This window comes from Mercenaria mercenaria, chromosome 14 (assembly GCF_021730395.1).
Source record: "Mercenaria mercenaria strain notata chromosome 14, MADL_Memer_1, whole genome shotgun sequence".
Taxonomy (NCBI): domain Eukaryota; kingdom Metazoa; phylum Mollusca; class Bivalvia; order Venerida; family Veneridae; genus Mercenaria; species Mercenaria mercenaria.
Genome location: NC_069374.1, coordinates 28,609,583 through 28,635,828, shown reverse-complemented (window position 1 = coordinate 28,635,828; position 26,246 = coordinate 28,609,583). Strand labels below are relative to the sequence as shown.

The following is a 26,246-nucleotide window of genomic DNA, read 5'->3' as shown; positions in this document are numbered from 1 at the left end:
ACAGCCTTTTCACGCAAAGTACCTTCCCTGGGTAAAACACTTCGTTGTTTCTTCCCGCTTACCTCGTCGGACATGTTTGTTATGCAAATTAACAAATTACAAATATGATTGTATCACAAAGTCGATGATAAATATATCATGTATAATTGTTCTTTTTCTTAGACTATTACTTTACATAACTCAAGTGACTCTAATATCCTTTCTACATTTGAGCATTTATCTCAAATGAGATCGACAGTAGTATTTACTTCCAAATTCTTCTTCTAAATAATCAACACACTGGTTAGGCAAAACGACAGTCCTCGCGTTGTTACGTCAGACCGAGCGTATTTGACCGCCAAGGCTCGAGAAAAAATGGCGAATTCAGATAAGGATATTCAGGTGAGGCATATTTTTTCCCCTGTATTTTCCATCGTATGCACAATTTACTTAAATGACCAGTCTTACAGAATATCCAAACCATCTCTCCATTCGCCGAAATATTTTATATTACTAGAAACAGAATAGTTTCGGAGTACAACGCAACAAAGTTTAGCGAGTGACGTTCTAGTGGCGATGAAACATGTAAAATTGTTCACACTTTGTCCTCTGTTTATCAATATCAACGTAATCCAGCCATCTTCTGGTACCTGAAGACACTATATACATCTGTAATGGGTTTCTACAGAACTTATTTTGACGAATGTATTCTTTTTGCCGTTTAAACGCACTTTTTAAAATGCAACGTTAGGGGATACCGATCGCAATACACCGTTGATGTTCGAGAACCACTTTCGTAAATGATTTTTACCTAAAACAAACGTCAAATATGTACTTATCCGTTAACAATCAATTGTCATGAACTTACACTCACCGGGGATCGAACTCACGATCTCGCGATCCGTACATCTTTGCTCTCCCTATTGAGCTAAGCGGGCGAGACTTTGAATTCAGTTGTCCTACGTACTAGAACGGCCTGGTTAATTCCAATAACCTTATATCAAACAGTTTATTATCAAAACACTTAAAGAACTGCCGTGTACATGAATTTGATATTCTTTTATCATAATTATACTTGAGAAAAACATCTTATCTTGAATCCAAAAATTAAATGCTTAACAAGAAAAAGACTTTCACAAATTTGACTACTTATAATTATTCTTGAGCTTAGAAAGTGAAAGTTTTCGGCGTACTGAATGATATACAAGGATGGAATATAAGTCGGCCATTTAAAGATTCGTGTATGAAATAATACTGAAAATATCACACTGACCCTGACCTTGGGTTAGGCTAAACGTGGAATCATCTTTAGGCTTATTAAATAAAAAATGATGTAAGATCTGGGCTGATGCACATAAATTCATTGTCCAAATTATATCAAATTACAAAGATATAACATTTTTCTAAAGATTTATATTGTAAAATTATAATTATTTATATGGCACAAAACCACAAAATATGTTTTCTTGGTAGGTGCAATTATTTCATAAGAGAAGTGAGCTAGACTAACAATTCTACTCAAATGTGAGGAAATAAAAAGTAATGAACGGATAACAAACTGTAAAATCAAGGGATTTCCTATCGCCTTTATGCAGTCTACAGAACAACGTGTAAACTATAATATTATATGGTAATCCACTTTTTCTTGAAGTTCACTTTTCTCCGTCAGCGGTTTATTTTCTTACAGAGTAAGAGGTCCTTTATGCAAGAACTGCTTATCGCATACCATTCTTGTATCCAAGTCGTTCTGCATATGAATGCACACATCTGCAATGATCCCGACACCTATTTTCCATGAAATTGCGACCACAAACTGGGTACGTTTAGGTAATACCTGCATAGAACACCTGCAACACGTTGGCTTGAATTGATGTAGTCGTTTCTGCCGTTCACGTTTGTCTTTTCTTGTGAACATGTGTTCCGATTATTTTGTCAACATGGATCAAGAAATGTATTTTTTCTTGTGAACATGTGTTCCAATTATTTCGTCAACATGTATCATCAAATGTTTAACACTGTCACTAGGCTATAACAAATACGTGTGTTTTATCGTTTGTTTTAAGGTAATGTGATTCGTGACACATACAGAACAGGCGATTTCGTTCCCCTGCATGGACCTGCTAAGCAATGGCACAAATCTGAAAATATAAAGCAAAGCGTTTGTGACTTTCATTTCACTTTAATGACTTAATAAAATCTAAAAGAAGTTCATTTGCAAACCAAGTAAAATAAAATAAGACTTCGTTTGACTGGGCTTTTTTGCGAGAGACGATGAAATGTGAAACATATATGCCCTCTAGTACCGGTAAATACATAGTACATACAGAAACACCGCAGCCAAAGGGCCGAAGTAATAAGAACAAAACTAGTAAGGTTGATGTAAAAAAAGAAGTTCTACGTACAGAAATTCAGTAGAAGAATAAAGAATTCAGACTTCGGCGTTAAAGGGTAACTATTTGGCGTTTGTTTTAGGTAAAAATCATTTATGAACGTGGTTCTCGAACAGCAACGGTGTATTGCGATCGGTATCCCCTAACGTTGCATTTTAAAAAGTGCGTTTAAACAGCATAAGGAATACCTCCGTCAAAAATTATTTCGTTAGCAACACTACTCTTATATATAGAGTGTTTAGGTACCCGAAGATGGCTGGATTACGTTGATATTGATAATGCGATGATAAATTGTGTCCAATTTTATATGTCTGTTTGTCATTTGAACATCACACAACAAAGTTTGTTGCGTTTTACTACGAAACCATTCGTTTTCTAACGATATAGAATATTTCGGCGTATGGACAGATGGTGTGGATATTCCGTAAGACTAGTCATTTAACTAGAATGTGCATACAAGTAAAAATAGGAAGAAAATATGCTTTACCTGACCATTGGTGTCAAAATTCGGCATTTTTTCTCGAGCCTTGGCGATCAAATACGCTCGGTCTGACGTAACTAACCAGTGTGATCAATTTAACCGACGTAATATGATGTGTAGTCATAGTGATTATCAACATTGTCAAACAGAAGTTTAAATCCAGCATGATAACTCAAAGGATAACATGTTTTTGTATAACATTACAGTATGCTCTTAACTTCTATCATTGTCAACCGTTTTGAGTTCAACGATGCATGAAAACCATAATAAGCAAACGATATTAAATATAAACATGCTGTCGTTTAAAATATCGTGCGGAAGTAGAATGTGGTTCAGACAATGTTCATAATGACAGCTAGGTTACAGACATTTTAAATGGGTCCTGGTGTACAGAAAAGGGGTCCAGTGGTAACACTATCTGCCTACGAATCAGAAATCTTTATAATCATCATCTGCATGTGTGGTTACAATCCCCATAACTCTATTTTTTTTGACAGAAGTGCTTCAGACAGTGGCAGAAAAGTGTTCCAGTCAGTGGCAGGTAAAGTGTTTCAGACAGTGACAGGTGAAGTGCTTCAGACAGTGGCAGGTAAAGTGTTTCAGACAGTGGCAGGTGAAGTGTTTCAGACAGTGGAAGGTATAGTGTTTCAGACAGTGGCAGGTAAAAGTATTTCAGACAGTGGCAGATGAAGTGTTTCAGACAGCAGCAGGTAAAGTGTTTCAGACAGCGGCAGGTAAAATGTTTCAGACAGGGGCAGGTAAAGTGTTTCAGACAGTGGCAGGTAAAGTGTTTCAGACAGTGGCAGGTAAAATGTTTCAGACAGTGGCAGGTAAAATGTTTCAGACAGCAGCAGGTAGTGTTTCAGACAGTAGCAGGTAAAGTGTTTCAGACAGCTGCAGGTAAAATGTTTCAGACAGCGGCAGGTAAAGTGACAGGTTTAGTGTTTCAGACAGTGGCAGGTAAAGTGACAGGTAATGTGTTTCAGACAGTGGCAGGTAAAGTATTTTATATTTACACAATTTTAAAACTGTTTCACACACAGACACAGGTAAAGTACTTGATTCTGGAACTGGTTATTCCCTGATTAACTTTTCAATCTTCATGGTTTTACACTTCAGTTCCTTAATAACTTAATAATAACTTGAGAATTGTTTGAAAATTGATAATCTTATTATCTAATTCATTTGTTAGCCCACATGGTCACCCTAATAGATGGATTATAAAAACCGGAACTTTGAAAGTTAGCAAGACTTAGTGCGATTTCTGGGTGAGGCATGACATGGCAATTGGACAGATGGCAATGTCTGATGTCATAAATCCTCATACCCGGTACTCCGAGTCATGTGGCACAGTTTAATACTGAACTTGCAAAATTGTTTATAACATAGAAATAATTGTATGTACAATAGTGAGGAAAGTGTGTCAAATAGGCAAGTTTATTTCATCCCAAAATACATGCTTCTTGTAAAGAAACCGTGATTTTAGTTGATGCGTTGAGTCAGTATATTGTACTGTGTATTACTGTTTTATTTGAGCAGGTATTTGATAATAGCCTGTGATGGTCTGTGGAAATGTTTTGAACCAGCGGATAGTATCAAGTTCACAAACAATATTTTAGAGGTAAATGTAAGATATTGACAAAGAAATAACCTTTGTAATTAATTGGTAGATCAGTCTTGGAGCTTTTGATTTAGATCAGTCGGCCATGTTTAATTCCCATCATGATTGTGTGTCCTGTGATGCCTCAAGCAGTTCTATTTATAAGTTGATGTGAAATCATTTCACCTTTAGCCTGCAAAATGATTTCTAAAATAGACTGGTCTATCATTCAATTCGAGCAGGACCATTTATTATTCAAAGCGGTGTTAGCAATCAGTGCAGACCAAGATCAGCATGGATGTGCAGGCTGATCTTGGTCTGCGCTGGTTACAAACTTTTAAGGCAGAATCACCTGCCGCCAGCAGGTTAAAGGTTAAAAGTAAAATATTGGAGATCATCATTTAGGTCATAGTATAACATGTTTTAAAAGTATTTTGATCTTGGTCTGCACTGCTCGCAAAGGCAGAATCACTTGCCGCCAGCAGGCTGAATGTTAATGTTATGTCTTTTGGACGTTACATAACTTGTGTTTTATTTTATCTTGAGAAGGGAATTCTGCCAAAACTTTGATAAAGTGTAAGTGATAATATCAAGTTGATCATTTTAGTATTGTAACTTGAAAATATAATTAAAAAATGAACTGGAATTTCATATTTTCGTTGGGATTTTATTTCACAGATTGATTCAGTTAGAAAATAAAAAATAAACTAGTTCGCAACCAATTCTGAAGATTTCACAATATTACACTTTTAGTATGAGATATGCATGAACTCTCCACTGGAATTATTACTGTGTTAAAGAAAAATTCCTTATTCTCTTAACACAATGGTAATAATATTTGTGATACATACTCTTTATTAATTAACCCTTATTAAATGATAAACATTTGTTCTTTAGCTAGAGTAAAATTGAAAATAAAAAATGTTGCAACAATAATAAACCATTTGATATGACAACATTTGGGGAAAGTTTTGGCGATAAAATTGATGTTTCGGAATTCAGAAAGTTCCTGCTCTCACACATTTCAGAATGATGAATACATGTACCTTATATCTAGATCTTGCAAAATAAAGCTTAAATTCACACCAAATAAAATGTTCTGGATTTCACAGATAAAATAGCCTGCCCCTAAGCTCAGTAGGGAGAGTGCAGATCTAGGTATCGTTCGTTCGGTCCCCGGGCAGGTGTATGTTCTCCATGACGATTTGATAGAAGATATTGTGTCTGAAATCATTCGTCCTCCACCTCTGATTCATGTGGGGAAGTTTGCAGTTACTTGCGGAGAACAGGTTTGTATTGGTACAGATTCCAGGAACACTGGTTAGGTTAACTGCCTGCCATAACATAACTAAAATACTGTTGAAAAATTGTGTTAAACCCAAAACAAACAAACAAATTCATAGATTAAACTGTTGAAATCTGTCACAAGTTACAGAGTTATAAATGTCTGCAGAAGCCCAGGGGAATGTTGGTGATCAAGACCGAAGGTCGAGGTCTACACCATATCCCAAGTGCTTCTGCAGACATTAATTATCGTTGCATTAAAAACACGAAGACTATATGTACTGTTTTCATAGGCGATGATTTAACAATTATGGTGCAGTTTTAATTACCATTCTGTTATTCTTGGAGACGGTCAACATGTTTTAAATATCCATAACCAGGGCACACAAATCAACAACACTACCACAATCGTGTATAATAATTCATGGTTTTTAAGCCATTCTTTTTATTTATCGTTATTACAAGCATGACATTAACCATAGTTTTGCATATCCCTTAAAAATTTGGCAAACAGTAATACAATTTCAAGAATAATTTTACATAGGAGTTATTCGGAGTACAAAATGGTTGACCTCCTTCCAAGATTTATATGAATTCTATTGCATCTGTCAGATATTAAATAAAAGCATACCAATTGTACTTCCCAAAATCATGAACACATGTATGATTCCTAAAAATAAACAATTGCCCAAATTACATGTGATTCAATACATTCATGGTTATCGACAAACTTTTTCCTAACGCCCAATTCCAACCAGAGTATTTGGTGGGCCCATGTGTTTTTGCAGTACAAGAATTAATATTCAACCTTGACACAGCATTTCAAAAATTAACAAGAGGACCATGATGGTCCTGAATCGCTCACCTCTTCCCACATGACCCAGTTTTGAGTATGAAGTCGTTTTTTCTATTATTTGACATAGTGACCTAGTTTTTGAGCTCGTGACCCAGTTTTGAACTTGACCTAGATATTATCAAGATAAAAATTCTGACCAATTTTCATGAAGATCCATTGAAAAATATGGTCTCTAGAGAGGTCACAAGGTTTTTCTATTATTTGACCTATTGACCTAATTTTCGAAGGTACGTGACCCTCTTTTGAACTCTACCTAGATATCGTCAAGGTGAACATTCTCACTAATTTTCATGAAGATCTCATGAAAAATATGGTCTCTAGAGAGGTCACAAGGTTTTTCTATTTTTATACCTACTGGCCTAGTTTTTGACCGCACGTGACCCAGTTTCGAAACTGACCTAGATATCATCAAGGTGAACATTCAGATCAATTTTCATGAAGAGCCATTGAAAAATATGGCCTCTAGAGAGGTCAAAAGATTTTAATAATTTTAGACCTACTGACCTAGTTTTTGATCGCAGCTGACCCAGTTTCAAATTTACCCTAGATATCATCAAGATGAACATTCAGACCAACTTTCATACAGATCCCATGAAAAGTATGGCCTCTAGAGAGGTCACAAGGTCTTTTTATTATTTGACCTACTGACCTAGTTTTTGACGGCACATGACCCAGTTTCAAACTTGACCTAGATATCACCAAGGTGAACATTCTGACCAATTTTTATGGAGATCCATTCACAAGTATGGCCTCTAGAGAGTTCACAAGGTTTTTCTATTTTTAGACCTACTGACCTAGTTTTTGACCGCACATGACCCTGTTTCGAACTTGACCTAGATATCATCAAGATGAACATTCAGACCAATTTTCATACAGATCCCATGAAAAATATGGTCTTTAGAGAGGTCACAAGGTTTTTCTATTATTTGACCTACTGACCTTGTTTTTGATGGCACGTGACCCACTTTTGAACTTGACCTAGATATCACCAAGATGAACATTCAGACCAACTTTCATACAGATCCCATGAAAAATATGGCCTCTAGAGAGGTCACAAGGTTTTTCTATTATTTGACCTACTGACCTAGATTTTGTAGGCACGTGACCCACTTTCAAACTTGACCTAGATATCATCAAGATGAACATTCAGACCAATTTTCATGAAGATCTCATGAAATATATGGCCTCTAGTGATGTCACAGGGTTTTTCTATTTTTAGACCTACTGACCTAGTTTTTGATCGCACGTGACCCAGTTTCGAACTTGACCTAGATATCATCAAGATGAACATTCAGACCAACTTTCATACAGATCCCATGAAAAATATGGCCTTTAGAGAGGTCACAAGGTTTTTCTATTATTTGACCTACTGACCTAGTTTTTGACAACACGTGACCCAGTTTCGAACTTGACCTAGATATCATCAAGGTGAACGTTCTGACAAATTTTCATGAAGATCTTGTGAAATATATGGCCTCTAGAAAGGTCACAAGGTTTTTCTATTTTTAGACCTACTGACCTAGTTTTTGACGGCACGTGACCCAGTTTCAAACTTGATCTAGATATCATCAAGATGAACATTCTGACCAATTTTCATGAAGATCTTGTGAAATATATGGCCTATAAAGAGGTCACAAGGTTTTTCTATTTTTAGACCTACTGACCTAGTTTTTGACGGCACGTGACCCAGTTTCGAACTTGACCTAGATATCATCAAGGTGAACATTCTGACCAATTTTCATGAAAATCTTGTGAAATATATGGCCTCTAGAGAGGTCACAAGGTTTTTCTATTTTTAGACCTACTGACCTAGTTTTTGACGGCACGTGACCCAGTTTCGAACTTGACCTAGATATCATCAAGATGAACAATCTAACCAACTTTCATAAAGATCCCATGAAAAATGTGACCTCTAGAGTGGTCACAAGCAAAAGTTTACGGACGGACGCACGCACGCACGCACGGACGACGGACACCGCGCGATCACAAAAGCTCACCTTGTCACTTTGTGACAGGTGAGCTAAAAATCCAATGAATTGCCTTCTTAATATGCAATGTTTCTCCCATTAGTACAATACTGCCCAGATCCAGTCAAAAAAGTAGTTTTTATGAAAGAATATTAAATATTTCAGACCTCATGCAAAAATTATGTCTGCAAGTATACCATTACCTTTAAGTATGAATTTATAAACGATCGAGTTCCAACACAGCGCAATATCAAACAGGCCCTTATTTACTATTTTTAAACTAGTTCCCTTTACAAGACTGAGGAAATCCACTTGTAATTAAAGGATGGAGTAATTCAGCTGCTTAGTTTGCAAAACTGTCAATTTTACAATTATACGCCTGGTTAAATCATTATTTCCTCCCGAGTAGTATCATAATATTGATTTTCGTTTAAAACGTAATTATGCAACTTCTACAAAATATTAGAAAAAATTTCATTATTTTCATATGTTTTAAAGTGCAGCCTAAACTCAAAAAAAAAGTTCTTACAGTGAGGCTAACACATTTATATTTAAATAGCTATTCTACTCATTACAATAAATTCAACATTGCTTTTCATCAATAAATCTTGCCTAGAACTCACAAATTCACTTGAATTTTACAATTACTAACAAATTACCTCGAAAAACTAACATAAATCCAGAGGTAAGCCCCTTTAACAAATACTGTAGATCATTAATATTTGTGGGAAATTAATGTTTGTGGATTTCATGGTTGAGTCAACCCACAAAATTAAACCTTGAGGGAACAAGAAAAAAATCACATTCATTTCATGTTCAAAGTTGATTTCCAAAAATTCATGTCCCATAAAAATGGCCTTTTAGGCCAAAACAAAATTTAATGGCCACGAAATTAAATGATTTCACAGCAAGTTGAACCACGTTTCTATTTTCCCAAAGTAAATGTGTTCTGATACAGTCTCATCTACACTTCCTTATGGCTAATAAAAGCACCGTAACATTGTCTCCACTGAACCGTAGTACCGCCTCATTGGCTAATTTATTACAAGCAGTTTCATATTTATTGTTTTTTCCTGATTTATTATCTTCTGTATCTTTGGGACAGTCTTCCTGAAATATAAAACAGGTAATGATTATATACATATTTTCAAAAACAGAACAAACTAAAGGAAATTTTGCAAAGTATTGATGTTTTTATTGGATTTTAAGCCACAGCCTGTGACATCATTTAACCCTTATCATGCTGGGCACGATTGATTCTGCCTTTGCGACCAGTGTAGATCTTGGTCAGCCTGCACCTCCATGCAGTCTGATCAAGATCTGCACTGTTCGCTATCCAGTCAGTATCTTTTAGGCAAGCACCCCTTTTAACAGTTAATGGCACTGTCCAAATTGAAAGATGGTCAAGTTCATTATAGAAATTTAGCAGGATCAGGGTTTTGGGCATCTAGATATTTTCCAGCTTTAATGTGGAGGAAGATCCAATGTGCCACTTCAGGTGTTATTTCAGGCAGAGGTTTACACCTTGGTAGAAACACAGACCTTCTATATGCCAGCTTGACAACTTCCTAAATTAAAACACTTATACATTCCCAGGTGGGGTTTTGAACTGAAATCATGAAAATGAGAACTAAAATTTCATGGTGAACACAATTAAACCCAGTGCTATGTTCTTTTTTATAAATCTCAGTTTCTATACTTCTATTACATGTATATATGTGACAGATTTCAACTGTTTAATCTATGAAATCCATTACATAAAATTTTATTTGGTGTGAATTTCAGCTATAATTTGCAAGATCTAGATATAAGATATATATCATTCTAAACGTCTCCATGATTGACAGCAGGAACTTTCTGAATTCCGAAACATCAATTCTATTGCCAAAACTTTCCCCCGTGTTGTCATATTAAAGGGTTCATAAATGTTGCTATTTTTTGTAATTTCAATTTCACCCTGGGTAAAGAGCAAATGTTAATCATTTACAAATGTTAAAGAATATACAATACAAAACTTATTACTTTAGTTTTAAACAAGAGCTGTCCGTAAGACAGCCAAGCTCGACTATTTGAAATATTGTCACAGAAGCAGGAAATTATTACCCAAAATGTTAAATATCAACAGAGTTTTAAGTTCCAAAGGGGACATAATTTGACCAAAATGCATATCAGAGTTATGGGACTTGATGCTATCAACTAGTTTTTGACCCCGAAGATTCATGTTAAGTTTCAATTCAATATCTGCATTAGTTTTGGAGATAGTAACTTGCACGTAAAACTTTAACCAGAATTTTCTAAGTCCAAAAGGGGGCATAATTTGACCAAAATGCATATCAGAGTTATGGGACTTGATGCTATCAACTAGTTTTATAACCCCGAAGAAACATGTTAAGTTTCAATTCCATATCTGCATCAGTTTTGGAGATAGTAACTTGCACGTAAAACTTTAACCAGAATTTTCTAAGTCCAAAAGGGGGCATAATTTGCCCAAAATACATGTCAGAGTTATGGGACTAGATTCTGTCAACTAGTTTTATAACCCCGAAGACACATGTGAAGTTTCAATTCAATATCTGCATTAGTTTTGGAGATAGTAACTTGCATGTAAAACTTTAACCAGAATTTTCTAAGTCCAAAAGGGGGCATAATTTGCCCAAAATACATGTCAGAGTTATGGGACTTGATTCTGTCAACTAGTTTTACAACCCCGAAGACACATGTGAAGTTTCAATTCAATATCTAAATTAGTTTTGGAGATAGTAACTTGCATGTAAAACTTTAACCAGAATTTTCTTAGTCCAAAAGGGGACATAATTTGCCCAAAATACATGTCAGAGTTATGGGACTTGACCCAATGAGGTAGGTAATTGATCTAGAAAAAGAAAAAATAAGGTTTAAATCCATATGCCTTTTAGTAATAGCTGTATGTACTGCACGCAAAACTTAAACCAGAAGTCCAACAGGGGACATAATTTGGCCAAAATACATGTCAGAGTTATTGGACTTGACCTAGTGATGTAGGTAATTGATCTAGAAAAAGAAAAAATAAGTTTCAAATCTATATGCCTTTTGGTAATAGCTGTATGTACTTGCACGCAAAACTTTAACCAGAATTGTCTAAGTCCAAAAGGGGGCATAATTTGGCCAAAATGAAGGTCAGAGTTATGGGACTTGCTGCTTTCAACTAGTTTTATATCCCCGAAGACACATGTGAAGTTTCAATTCAATATCTACATTAGTTTTGGAGATAGTAACTTGCATGTAAAACTTTAACCAGAATTTTTTAAGTCCAAAAGGGGGCATAATTTGCTCAAAATACATGTTAGAGTTATGGAACTTGACCCAGTGAGGTTGGTAAGTGACCTAGAAAAAGAATAAATAAGTTTCAAAGCTATATGCCTTTAAATGATAGCTGTATGTACTTGCATGCAAAAACTTAACCAAGGTGTGACGCCGACGCCGATGCCAGGGTGAGTAGAATAGCTAGACTATTCTTAGCATAGTCGAGCTAAAAATAAGGGGTTCTTCTTCAACCCAGTAATATAATTCCACTCCAAAAATTGCACAATATTTCCAGTGAAGAGCTCATGCATATTTTTTGCTATAACTCTTATATTGTGAAATTGTAAGAATTTTTGTTTTTTGTGGATTTTGTGGTTGGGTCAATCTGCGAAATTAAATCCCAATGAACAAAATAAATTCCCATTCATTTTATATTCTAAAGTAATGAGACAAAACTCAACATGATATTATTTATAATTTTACAGTTTAACTGATCAACGCTTTGGCGACATTTACTTCTCAAGACAAAATAAAACAGAACATACATGTATGTATGGTCCAAAAGACGTAACATTAAACTTTAGCCTGCCAGCTGCAAGTGATTCTGCCTTTGCGACCAGTGCAGACCAAGGTCAACCTGCACACTTGTGCATGGTGATTTTGGTCTGCAAAGTTTGTTATTGAGTCAGTCAATTTTCAATGAAAACCCCTTTGAATAATAAATGGTACTGCCCAAATTGAATGATAGTCAGATAGACCAGTCCATTTTAGAAATTTTGCAGGCTAAAGATGAAATGATTTCACAGTAATCTATAAATAGAACTGCTTCAGTCAACACAGAACACACGGTGGGAATCAAACATGTGGCCGATTGATCTAAATCAAAAGCTCCAAGAATAATCTACCACAGCAGGTAAACTTAAAGGCACCGACCTCCAGATTTTGGCTAAAAAATTATCTTTCTTTCAAACTGAAGTTCGGTCATAATATGAACATTAGAATATGAGTTTTTGTTTCTATGCTAAATGAAGAAAAAAAGATGACTGCGTCGGAAATCGGACCCGGACCACCGCGGCAATAGAAAGATTTTCTGCTGTCGTTACCAATAGCGCTATGGAGGGTTTAATGTTCAATGCGTCTTAAATATAGATATTTATAATCGAGCCAATTTACCTTGAGTAAAGCGTTACACTTTTCAATTTTCATCGTAAAAAGTAGTTCAAACAACTAATTCTCATGTGTTTCCGTAACACATAGTCAGTAATTAAATTTCAAAGTATTCTTAAGAAATACAGCATTAATTTTCAGATATCTTAAAAAAATTTTTTTTTGTTGTCTAACAATCTGGAGGCCAGTGCCTTTAAAACCTTACATTATAATTAATTACAAAGGTTATTTATTTGTCAATACTTTACACTTACCTCTAAAATACTGTTTGTGAACTTGATACTATCCACTGGTTCAAAACATTTCCACAGACCATCACAGGCTATTATCACATACCTGCTCAAATAAAACAGTCATGCACAGTTATACTGACAAAAGGAACCAATTAAAATGGTTTCTTTACAAGAAGCATGCATTTTGGGACAAAATAAAACTTAGCTGTTTGATTCACTTTCTTACAGGTGTATACAATTATTAATAAGTCATAGCTAATTTTGCAAGTTCAGAATTAAACTATGCCACATGAATCAGAGTAAGAGGATTTATGACACCAGACATTGCCTTCTGTCAAATTGCCATCTAGAGCATTTGCCTTACCAGGAAATCACACTAGCTAACAGTCAAATCAGAGTCTAGCACTCTAACTATAACGGTAACCATTTGGGCTTACAAATGAAGAGATGATATCATTTATTAATAATTTATTAATTTTCAAACAATTCTCAAGTTATTAAGGAATTAAAAAGTCTGTAAAACCATGAAGATGGAAAAATAAATGCAGAACCATGTACTTTACCTGACACTGTGTGTGAAACAGTGTTAGAACTAGAGCTTCTTTTGACAAAAGCACATGTCTCCCACAACTGCCTAATGATCTAAATAGTAAGTCAGTCTTTATATACTTTTACTTAGAGCACATGCGCATGCACTTTTTTGACACCAAAAGGAATCCTGTACCATTTTGACTTCAAAAGGACCCCTATGCTACTTTTAAAAGTAGTATAGGGGTCCTTTTGAAGTCAAAAATGGTTATTCAAGGGCCATAATTCCAAAGTGCCTGGGCCGATTTGGCTAGTCATCGAACTTGTCTGGGCACTTATTGGCAAACACGTTTTGTTCAAGTTTGGTGAAAATTGGATGAGAAATATTTGACTTAAGAGTGCGGACAAGCTTTGTGACAGACAGACACACACACACAGACAGGAGTAAATCAATATGTCTCCCACACCACTGTGTGGTGGGAGACATAGTTATGCAAATATAAAACAATTTACCTGCCACTGTGTGTGAAACAGTGTTAAAATTATGCAAATATAAAACAATTTACCTGACACTGTGTGTGAAACAGTGTTAGAATTATGCAAATATAAAACAATTTACCTGCCACTCTGTGTGAAACAGTGTTAGAATTATGCAAATATAAAACAATTTACCTGCCACTGTGTGTGAAACAGTGTTAAAATTATGCAAATATAAAACAATTTACCTGCCACTGTGTGTGAAACAGTGTTAAAATTATGCAAATATAAAACAATTTACCTGTCACTGTGTGTGAAACAGTATTAGAATTATGCAAATATAAAACAATTTACCTGCCACTGTGTGTGAAACAGTGTTAGAATTATGCAAATATAAAACAATTTACCTGCCACTGTCTGAAACACTATACCTGCTAATGTCTGTGAGACAGTTTTAGAATCATGTAAATTCAACATTTTACCTGCAATAGTGTATGCAGCAGTTAAAAGAATAACGTAAACATTTATTAACACTTTACCTGTCATTGTCTGTGAGAGCACATTTTTTCACATCTGGAGTACATGTTACCCCCAATTTCTTATATTGTCCATCTCCTATTGACCTTGACACTTCTAGCACTCCCATCACTCGACCATCTCTACAAACAGATATCTTCTTATGAATCATAAAAGAATAAATTACAAAATTTAATATGTTAAAATAAACACCAGTCTGCTCTGAGTGTTTGAACAGAGATTAATTCATAAACAGATATTTAACACAATTCTTCATAATACTATAAGATTCTTTCACTGGTTATAGGTGCAGATGGGAATTTCCGGCCTCAAGGGTAACTGTTTAGGCGGTAACGAGGTTCCTACCGAGTTACCACCTAAACAGTTACCCGAGAGCCGGATATTCCTATCTGCACCTATAACCAGTGACAGAATCTTTTTCTTGCATACTGATATCAAGATATAATAATAAAAATAAAATCAGTCAAACGGCGTTCTTTTTGGAATTATTTTTTATAGCAGCGTATTTAAACAAGCGCGGAAAATCAACGTCCATAAACAGGAAAGACGTCATGACGTTTCAAAGACAAATAACAATGTTTAGTTCCGGTTTTGTTTTATCAGTTCCAGTGTAACATTATGAATTTTTGATAAAATAACGTGTTTTGAATCGAGAAATGTACTATCAGGAACAAAGAGGAACTGTCAAGGTATTGGATTTTTATTCCGTTTTTCAAAATAAATATAAATAACTACATAAATCTTCTACATGTATGTAGTTCGTAATACGTCATTTAAAGCACGAGAGTCATCTTACATCCCGGGGTGTAAGATGGAATTTTCCAGCACCGGTAAAAATAATGGAAATCCCCGTCTGGTATGCAAGAAAAAACCAATCTCTTACAGTAAGAATAAACAAGAGGTCTAAATAAGCCTAAGTTGCTCAACTGGAGAGTTAACCAAAAGAAATTGCCTAGCGCAAAATTTATTTGATGAAAACCCTTATACTTTTAGATAAGAAATTTCAATGGGTTCTCATGTGAGTAGCCAATAATTTGGCCCAACAAACGCAGCCTGAAAAAACCTTGGCAAGTGCTATAGTCAACACTACATGACTGTAAGATACCTACGATTTAAGCCCTGCACTTTTGGAGAAAAATGTTCTTAAAAGTATTTCTTATGAACATGTTGAACATTGACTGTTGAGGCTCTACTAGAAAGCCCATTGCATGGGTCAAATTTGTAAAAACTTGACAAGCTTCATGTAATGATGTTTCACAGTACATTTAAAGAAAATCGGAGAAATGAATTAAAAACAAGAGCTCGTCGAACACGAAATGCCTCCCTTGATGCATTCAGTAATTGCACAAGGAACAGAAATTATATACTCACTGTAAACAAAAGTTCTACCATTCTGGTTTAATCTGACCTTGACCTTTACCTATTAACCTAACAAGAGATTACAGAGTGATCTTGGCACCATCCACTGAGCCATTTTTGAATGTTCCAAATTTCAAGACTAACTCAAGGTCAAAATCAATGTCAAATTTCATTTTGGTACAAAACAATGTGTATGTGGTCCAGATTTGAAAGCTGTGGCTTGACAAATGTGAAAGCAGGTCACTAGATCAATTTCAAGGTCAAAGTTCATTTCGGTAGACAGAACTATGCATGTGCTTCAAATTTGAAGGCTGTAGCTTGAGAAATGTGAAAGTAGGTAATAGGTGAAAATCAATGTCAAATTTCAATTCAGAACACAACAAGAGCTGTCACTAATGGTGACAAATGCCCCCGCAGCACCTTGACCTTTGACCTGGTGACCCCAAAGTCAGTAGGGGTGGTGTACTCAATAAGTACTATCAGCATGTGAAATTTGAATGTCCTGAATGAAGTGGTTTGCATGTAAAGTGCCTTCATGCAAAAAGCTAACATTGGCCCCTGTGACCTTGACCTTTGACCTGGTGATCCTAAAGTCAGTAGGGTTGGTGTACTCATAAAGTACTATCAGCATGTAAAGTTTGAAGGTCCTGGGTGAAGTGGTTCGCAAGAAAAGTGCCTTCATGCAAAAAATTAATGTTGGCCCCTGTGATCTTGACCTTTGACCTGGTGACCCCAAAGTGAGTAGGGGTGGTGTACTCAATAAGTACTATCAGCATATGAAGTTTGAAGGTCCTAGGTGCAGTGGTTCGCGAGAAGAGTGCCTTCATGCAAAAAGTTAACGTTGGCCCGTGACCTTGGCATTTGACCTGGTGACCCCAAAGTCAGTAGGGGTGGTGTACTCAATAAGTACTATCAGCATGTGAAGTTTTAAGGTCCTGGGTGCAGTGGTTCGCGAGTAAAGTGCCTTCATGCAAAAAGTTAACGTTGGCCCCTGTGACCTTGACCTTTGACCTGGTGACCCCAAAGTCAGTAGGGGTGGTGTACTCAATAAGTACTATCAGCATGTGAAGTTTGAAGGTCCTGGCTGCAGTGGTTCGCGAGTAAAATGCCTTCATGCAAAAACTTAACGTTGTGACTAACGAATGAACGAACGAACTAACGGATGGACAGTTGAAAACTAATATGCCTCCCTTTGGGGGCATAAAAATATGCAGGCGGTCCAAATTTGAAGCCTGTAGCTTCAGAAATGTGAAAGTAGGTCACTATGTCAATCTCAAGATCAAAGTTCATTTCGGTACACAAAACTATGCATGGGGTTCAAATTTGAAGGCTGTAGCTTGAGAAATGTGAAAGTAGGTCACTAGGTCAAAATCAAGGTCAAATATTATTTCGGAACACAAAAGTATGCAAGTGGTCCAAATTTGAAGCTTGTACCTTCAGAAATGTGAAAGTAGGTCACTAGGTCAATAACAAGGTCAAAGTTGTTTTTGGTACACAAACCTATGCATGTGGTCCAAATTTGAAGGCTGTAGCTACAGAAATGTAAAAGGAGATCACTAGGTCAATATCAAGGTCAACTCATGTCAAGGTTCATCTTGCCACTCAAAACTATACATGTGGTCCAAATTTGAATGATGTAAGTTATGGACATGAAGGTTCTAAGTTTTTCCCTATGTAAGTCTATATGAACCATATGACCCCTGGGGTGGGGCCATATTTGACCCTAGAGGGATAATTTGAACAGACATGGTAGAGAACCACTAAATGATGCTACATTGCAAAATATTAAAGCCATAGTCTTTGTGGTTTGGACAAGAAGATTTTCAAAGTTTTTCCCTATATAAGTCTATGTAAACCATGTGACCCCCAGGGCGGAGCCATATTTGACCCTAGGGGAATAATTTGAACAATCTTAGTAGAGGACCACTAGATGATGTCATATACAAAATATCAAAGCCCTAGGCACTGTGGATTTTCAAAGTTTTTTCCTATATAAACAGATAATTTGAACAAACATGGTAGAGAACCACTAAATGATGCTACATTACAAAATATTAAAGCCATAGTTTTTGTGGTTTGGACAAGAAGTTTTTCCCTATATAAGTCTATATAAACCATGTGACCCCCAGGGTGGGGCCATATTTGACCCCAGGGAAATAATCTGAACAATCTTGGTAGAGGACCACTAGATTTTGCTACATACCAAATATCAAAGCCCTAGGCCCTATTGTTTTGGACAAGAAGATCAGAAACCATTTTAACTGTTCCTGGCCAATGTGACCTTGACCTTTGACCTCAAAATCAATAGGGGTCATCTGCTGGTCATGGCCAACCTAACTATCAATAATCCTGATACTAGGCCCAAGAGTTCTAGAGTTATTGCCTGGAAACCATTTTACTGTTCCTGGTCACTGTGACCTTGACCTTTGACATACTGACCTCAAAATCATTAGGAGTCATCTGCTGGTCATGACCAACCTCCCTATCAACTTTCGTGACCCTATGCCTAAGCGTTCTTGAGTTATCATCCGGAAACCGTTTTACTGTTCAGGGTCACTGTGACCTTGGCCTTTAATATACTGACCTCAAAATCAATAGGGGTCATCTGCTGGTCATTATCAACCTCCCTATCAACTTTCATGATCCTAGGCCCAAGTGTTCTTGAGTTATCATCCGGAAACCGTTTTACTATTCAGGGTCACTGTGACCTTGACCTTTGACATACAGACCTCAAAATCAATAGGGGTCATCTGCTGGTGATGACCAACCTCCCTATCAACTTTCATGATCCTAGGCCCAAGCGTTCTTGAGTTATCATCCGGAAACGGATTGGTCCGACCGACAGACCTACCGACTGACATCTGCAAAACAATATACCCCTTCTTCTTCGAACGGGGGCATAAAAAGAATGTCAATATGAACAACAGAAGAATGACAAACCCAGGACACAGCACCATAGCTACCCATAACTTATAAAATCATAAACTGATAATATCAATCTAATACCTCTATCAGAAATGTCCGTAAAACATGAAAACAAGTAAAAACAGATAAAAGTATTTTATAAGAATAAAGATTTTAGTGTCTCCCTTTAACGATAGAGGAAATAACAAACTTACTTCACATGTCCACCTTGTTTTTGTATTCTCATCCTCTCATCATATAAAGAGGGATTGTGAGGCACACTGAGGGGCACTGGCACACATGTCTTTGTATCCTCTTTGTAACGACATAACACAGCCTAAAATTACAAATAAACATTTTCCTCTCTTCATGTACTACCGAGGGGCACATGAACACACTTTATAACAACATAACACAGCCTAAAACAACAATTTTATCTCATGTAAAAGGTAGGATTGTGGGGAATACTGAGGTGGAATGGCACACATCTTTGTACACTCGAAATAATTCAGCCTAAAATTACAAATTAACATTTTCACCTGACTAAAAGGAAGGAAATGTTTGGTAACCATGGTAACACAGAGAGGCAGTGGCTGGCACAGAAATGTCTTTCTTTAAATTTCTCACTGAAACCACATTTGAGCCACGCCATGAGAAAACCGACATAGTGCATTTGCGACTAGCATGGATTCAGACCTAGCGCGTCTGCACTGTCTGGTCAGGATCCATGCTGTTTGCTAACGGTTTCTCTAATTGCAATAGGTTTTGAAAGCGAACAGCATGAATCCTGACCAGACTGCACGGATGTGCAGGCTGGTCCGGATCCATGCTGATCGCAAAGCCATTATGTTGGTTTTCTCATGGCGCGGCTCATTTAATTTAATCAAGATAAGCAGAATCGTTTAAAATACAAACAACACAGCTGATGCAACTTTGATCTTAGATGCAAGAAATATTTTCCTACAAAGAAAACCTTCAGATTTATCCGAACAGACATGAACTTTCTGGTAAATGTTATGCTAAAAAATCTCTTCCTTTTTGTCTTATTGATTTCTCTACAGTATGTCCAATATAGTAAACCATTAGTCAGCAACTAAACCCGAGGTCAGAAATTCAAATCCCATTGATGTCAAAAAGAACACGACATAATCCATGGGAAAATGCTGTTGTTATACTTTAATGAGAAGCTTCAGATAAAACTAAAAGCTATCTTGATAACTGGTACCTGGCTGTCTCCAATATTAGCAATGTACATACTCTCATTGATGAGGAGAACCAGGATGGCTGTTGTACCATCCTTCCATACAGGCTTCCTGTAATATAGAAAGTCAGTTATACTTGCAAGTAAAATTAGTCAAAATATATTCATGAATCATTTTTCATGAACAATGGTAATGTATATAAAAATATTTCAACAGAATAATTCACAATGACAAGTTCATATTTAATTTAGAGACATTCAAAACTTTGAATGTCATTCTAAAATATCATAAAAGCAGCTATGCATCAGATGCAATTTCTTTTGTGTATTTAAACGCATTCAATGTACTATTTTGGTCACAGAAATTGAGAACATTTTATGGTTACAGATTTATGTAATACTAAGTATTACTAAAATAATGACAGAATGTAACAGTGACAACCTCTAAACACCTGACTGTGTAGAGCCAACAGAGGGGCTCAAACCTTATTTCATTTGTTTCTTTTTGGTTTGACGCCATTTTTCAAAAGCATATTAGTTATATAATGGCCGGCAGTTAATCTAACCAATGTTCCTGGATTCTGTACCAATACAGGCCTGTTCTCTGCAAGTAACTGCCAACTTCCCCAAATGAATCAGAGGTGGAGGACGATTGAAGTCAGACACAGTGTCTTTTATCAAATCGTCACGGAACTCACAACCCCGCAATCAATAGATCTGCGCTCTCCCTATTGGGCAAAGCCGGAGGACTGTCAAACCTTAGACCTGTTCCAAAGGCAGATGCCTTAACTACTAGACCAAGCTGTACAGTGTTTTATATCAATGAACAGACTTTGAGAGTCACTTTCAACAAAACTTACGATTTGGTGGCCAACTTCAGAAAATCATCATCAGTCTTTTTAAATGAATCAATAAAAGCTTTCCTGATATCTTTCTCCACTACAGTGATATCACCTGAAATATCAATTAGTAAATTTATATAAACATCATACAAAATTAATAAGATTTTAACTATCATAATAGTGCTTTGAAAAAGTTATAGTCAATCATTTATCATTTGAGTGGCTATAATCTGTGATATATAATGGTGATGTACCTGGTACTGTATGTGTACAGTAAATCCTTAAAAGTAACAGTAAAGGTCTGCTCAACAAGAGCTGTCGGAGGACAGTAATGCTCAACTATTCAACAGAAATATGAAAAAGTCAAATAAGAGGGTTATGATGACCCTAGATTGCTCACCTGAGTAATATGAGCTACATGTTTCAAATGTCAAACTGATGATTTTAAGAAATTTTTTGGAAGATTTTCCTATGTACAATCAAGTAACCCCTGGGGCGGGGCCAATTTTACCCGGGGGGTCATGATTTGAACAGAATTTGTAGAAGTCTGCTAGGCAATGTTACATATCAAATATCTAAGATCTAGGCCTTCTAGTTTATTTTTAGCAAATTTATGAAGATTTCCCTATGTACAATCAAGTAACCCCTGGGGCTGGGTCAATTTGACCCTGGGGGGGTCAAGATTTGAACAATTTTGTAGAGGTCCACTAGGCAATACTACATGTCAAATATCTAAGCTCTAGGCCTTCTGCTTTATTTTTAGAAAATTTTGAAGATTTTTCTATGTACAATCAAGTAACCCCATGGGGCGGGGTCAATTTGACCCCGGGGGTCATGATTTGAACAAACTTTGTAGAAGTCTTCTAGGCAATGCTACATGTCAAATATCTAAGATCTAAGCCTTCTGGTTTATTTTTAGAATTTTTTTGAAGATTTTCCTATGTAAAATCAAGTGACCCCTGGGGCGGGGTCAATTTTGACCCAGGAGGTCATGATTTGAACAAATTTTGTAGAGGTCCACTAGGCAATGCTACATGTGAAATATCTAAGCTCTAGGCCTTCTGGTTTATTTTTAGAAAATTTTTGAAAATTTTCCTATGTAAAATCAAGTGACCTCTGGAGCAGGGTCAATTTTGACCCCGGGGGTCATGATTTGAATAAATTTTGTAGAGGTCCACTAGGAAATGCTACATGCCAAATATCTAAGCTCTAGGCCTTCTGGTTTATTTTTCAAAATTTTTTGAAGATTTTCCTATAGAAATCTATGTAAAATCAAGTGACCCAAGGGCGGTGTCAATTTTGACCCCAGGGTCATGATTTGAACAACTTTAGTAGAGGTCCACTAGGCAATGCTACATGTCAAATATCTAAGCTCTAGGGCTTCTGGTTTTTGAGAAGAAGATTTTTTAAGATTTTCCTATGTAAAATCATGTGACTCCTGGGGCGGGGTCAATTTGACCCGGGGGTCATGATTTGAACAAATTTTGTAGAAGTCTTCTAGGCAATGCTACACGTCAAATATCTAAGATCTAGGCCTTCTGGTTTATTTTTAGAAATTTTTTGAAGATTTTCCTATGTAAAATCAAGTGACCCCTGGGGCGGGGTCAATTTTGACCCAGGGGGTCATGATTTGAACAAATTTTGTAGAGGTCCGCTAGGCAATGCTACATGTGAAATATCTAAGCTCTAGGCCTTCTGGTTTATTTTTAGAAAATTTTTGAAGATTTTCCTATGTAAAATCAAGCGACCCCTGGAGCAGGGTCAATTTTGACCCCGGGGGTCATGATTTGAACAAATTTTGTAGAGGTCCACTAGGCAATGCTACATGCCAAATATCTAAGCTCTAGGCCTTCTGGTTTATTTTTCAAGGTTTTTTGAAGATTTTCCTATAGAAATCTATGTAAAATCAAGTGACCCCAGGGGCGGGGTCAATTTTGACCCCAGGGTCATGATTTGAACAACTTTAGTAGAGGTCCACAAGGAATGCTACATGTCAAATATCTAAGCTCTAGGGCTTCTGGTTTTTTAGAAGAAGATTTTTTAAGATTTTCCTATGTAAAATCATGTGACTCCTGGGGCGGGGTCAATGATTTGAACAAATTTGGTAGAAGTCCACTAGGCAATGCTTCACACCAAATATCTAAGCTCTAGGGCTTTTAGTTTTTGAGAAGAAGATTTTTAAAGTTTTTCCTTTCGGTTGCCATGGCAACCAGAGTTCTGCATGGAATTCAATTCTTTGAACAATTTTTGTAGAGCTTCACCCAAGGAACATTCCTGTGAAGTTTGGATGAAATTGGCCTAACGGTTTATGAGGAGACGTCGTTTAAAGTAAAAGTTTATGGACAACGGACTATGGATGACGGACAGAGAGTGATCAGAATAGCTCACCCTGAGCCTTTGGCTCTGGTGAGCTAAAAAGGGGTATAATTTCATAATGTTGCAAAATAGGGTTTAAGAACCTGTGCAATGCACGTCAGATCATCACAGTGAAAAAGTGGGAGAAGTTCCAATCCATTCCCACAAGAGTGGTTACTGAGATACCAGTTTACATATCAGGACACCGAAAGACTGGTGACTGCAATAGCTCTACCTATTCTTCCAAGACTCCAGTTAAAAATAAATCCAGTTGCTTGTTTAACTTAATGGTAACTCTACATGTTTCAAACTTCAAACATTGGTTATACTATCAGAATTGAACTGCTTACTGTGCAGTTTATCCCAGTGAGTAAGAGTGTGAAGTTTCAATCCATTCCCACAAGTGGTTACTGAAATACCAGCTTACATACAAAAACTTAACCAAACCGGGACACTGACGCCGATGCAGATGCCGATGCCGATGCATGTGTGAGTCCAGTAGTTCTACCTAGTACCTATACTTTGAAATGTCAAGCTAAAAATCTCTAAACTCCATTTGAATGGTAGGTTGTTTTCTTTGGAAGATAAAATTGGAAAAGAGAGATAGGCATTTGGCTATTTACAGCCACCTTAAACTGGAATATTATGGCTGTTTCAATGCTGTCACTGTGTATGCTACAGAACAGGATATCACGAAAATATCTTATTGTTTGAGAGATTACCCTTAGGAAATTTATCTCGGAGATTTTTATGCAAATTCTCTGATGCAAACCTCGAGGCTCTTACTCCTCCATGCCCGTCAAACACACCATAGAGAGACACTCGGTAGCTGTAATCAGAATGGTATCATTGTCATACAACATCACAGACTACATGAGAAACATGGGCTGTCTAATAACAATGCACACAACTATTTAAACAAGAGCTGTCGGAGGACAGCAACGCTCGACTATCCAACAGCCTTGTCAATTGAATGAATACAAAAGTCGATAAAAGGGGCATAATTTTGTAAAAATGGGAAAAAGGGTTATGGAACCTTCACAGAGCTTATCTGCTCATAAAGTGAACAAGTGTGTGAAGTTTCAATCCTTTCCCATAAGTGGATACTGAAATACCAGCTTACATACAAACTGCTAAGTCTAAAAAAGGGGCATAATTTTGAAAAAAATGCAAAGTAGAGTTAAGGGACCTACACAGTGCATGTCAGATCATGACAGTGAACAAGTGTGTGAAGTTTCAATCCATTCCCATTAGTGGGTACTGAGATACCAGCTTACATACAAAACCTTAACCAAGAATTTCTAAGTCGAAAAGGGGACATAATTTTGTTAAAATGCAAAATAGAGTTATGGAACCTGTCCAATGTAGGTCAGTTTATCACAGTGAATAAATGTGTGAAGATTCAATCCATTCCCACAAGTTGTTACTGAGATACCAGCTTACATACAAAACCTTAACCAAGAATTTTTAAGTGGAAAAGGGGACATAATTTTGTAAAAATGCAAAATAGAGTTATGGAACCTGTGCAGTGTAGGTCAGTTTATCACAGTGAATAAGTGTGTGAAGTTTCAATCCATTCCCACAAGTGGTTACTGAGATACCAGCTTACATACAAAACCTTAACCAAGAATTTCTAAGTTGAAAAAGGGGCATAATTTTGTAAAAAAAAAAAGCAAAATAGAGGTATGGAACCTGTGCAGTGTATGTCAGTTTATCACAGTGAATAAGTGTGTGGAGTTTCAATCCATTCCCACAAGTGGTTACTGAAATACCAGCTTACATACAAAACCTTAACCAAATCGGGACGCGGACGCTGACGCATGGGTGAGTCCAATAGCTCTACTCAATAGGAGTCATCATGACGCAGAAATTGAAGATGAAGTTGGGACAGAACCAAGGTTCTTCATTTACTGAGCTGAAACCGTTTCAGTCTCAATGGTTTGTCACTTTCCCTTGTTTAATAAGTCCAGAACAACATCTCCTGACCAAAGGCAATCATCCTATGAAATTTGAAGGTAGTGGGCAAAAGGGTTGCTTAGATTTGTTATAAAGGGAAAAAATTTTCAGCCTCAATGTTACTATGACCTTAATATGTGACTTACTGACCCTAAAATCAATATGATCATCTACTGATCCATGCAATTATCCCTTTGTGTTTGAAAGATTCTTTTCTCAATGAGTGAAAATTATTTTCAGTTTCAAAGCAATCATGATCTTGATCCCTTTACCCTGTTAACAAAACATTCTCAAGTTACAGATTATAGTAACTCCCGGGGCCCCACACGGGCTGAAAAGTTGGAGCCAGTTTTTTTTGGGGGGGGGGGGGGGGGGAACGGTGGGGAGGTGCTGGAGAGGTTTTCCTTCCCGCGACGCGCTGAAAATTTTTTTCACTTACCAAAAGCAAATGTGGATATTCTAGCTAAAATGGGGGAATTCTGAATGAAAGTGGGTATACCTTGAAAACAAGTTTTGTATTTAAATGTTGTTGGATGTTTGAGCAAGCGTCTGAAATATTTTTCCATTACAGCTTCTTTTTGTTGTGGCCTACTACGTAAATGCATGGCTCTGGGGCTGTGTTTTTGGTGCTTGTGTTTGATAATCTACCCTTACCTATTTCTTCTGGTTTGGTAACTTTGGTAAAACCAATACAGGATTTCCCTTTCAAATCCATTCCTAATTTTTAAAGACATTCAAAAAAATATATATCACAAACTGACAAACATCTTTACTAATTACTTACTAAATCTGACGGGTGGCGACAATGTTAAAAAATCATAAACCGTTCATTATTTTTTGCCGATTTG

At 36.6% G+C, this 26,246-nt stretch overlaps 1 protein-coding gene across 1 annotated transcript; it reads right to left on the bottom strand.

Moving 5' to 3' along the window:
• Positions 1-6,142: 6,142 nt before the first annotated feature.
• On the bottom strand, positions 6,143-26,113 carry LOC128548142 (integrin-linked kinase-associated serine/threonine phosphatase 2C-like). Its single transcript, XM_053522556.1, has 8 exons — positions 25,968-26,113; positions 24,165-24,271; positions 21,106-21,199; positions 20,270-20,357; positions 19,260-19,381; positions 14,784-14,903; positions 13,261-13,342; positions 6,143-9,667 (listed from the first exon to the last, which is right to left on the bottom strand). The coding sequence occupies exons 1-8, from the start codon at positions 26,111-26,113 to the stop codon at positions 9,518-9,520; spliced, it is 909 nt and encodes a 302-aa protein (XP_053378531.1). The 3' UTR covers positions 6,143-9,517.
• Positions 26,114-26,246: the final 133 nt, after the last annotated feature.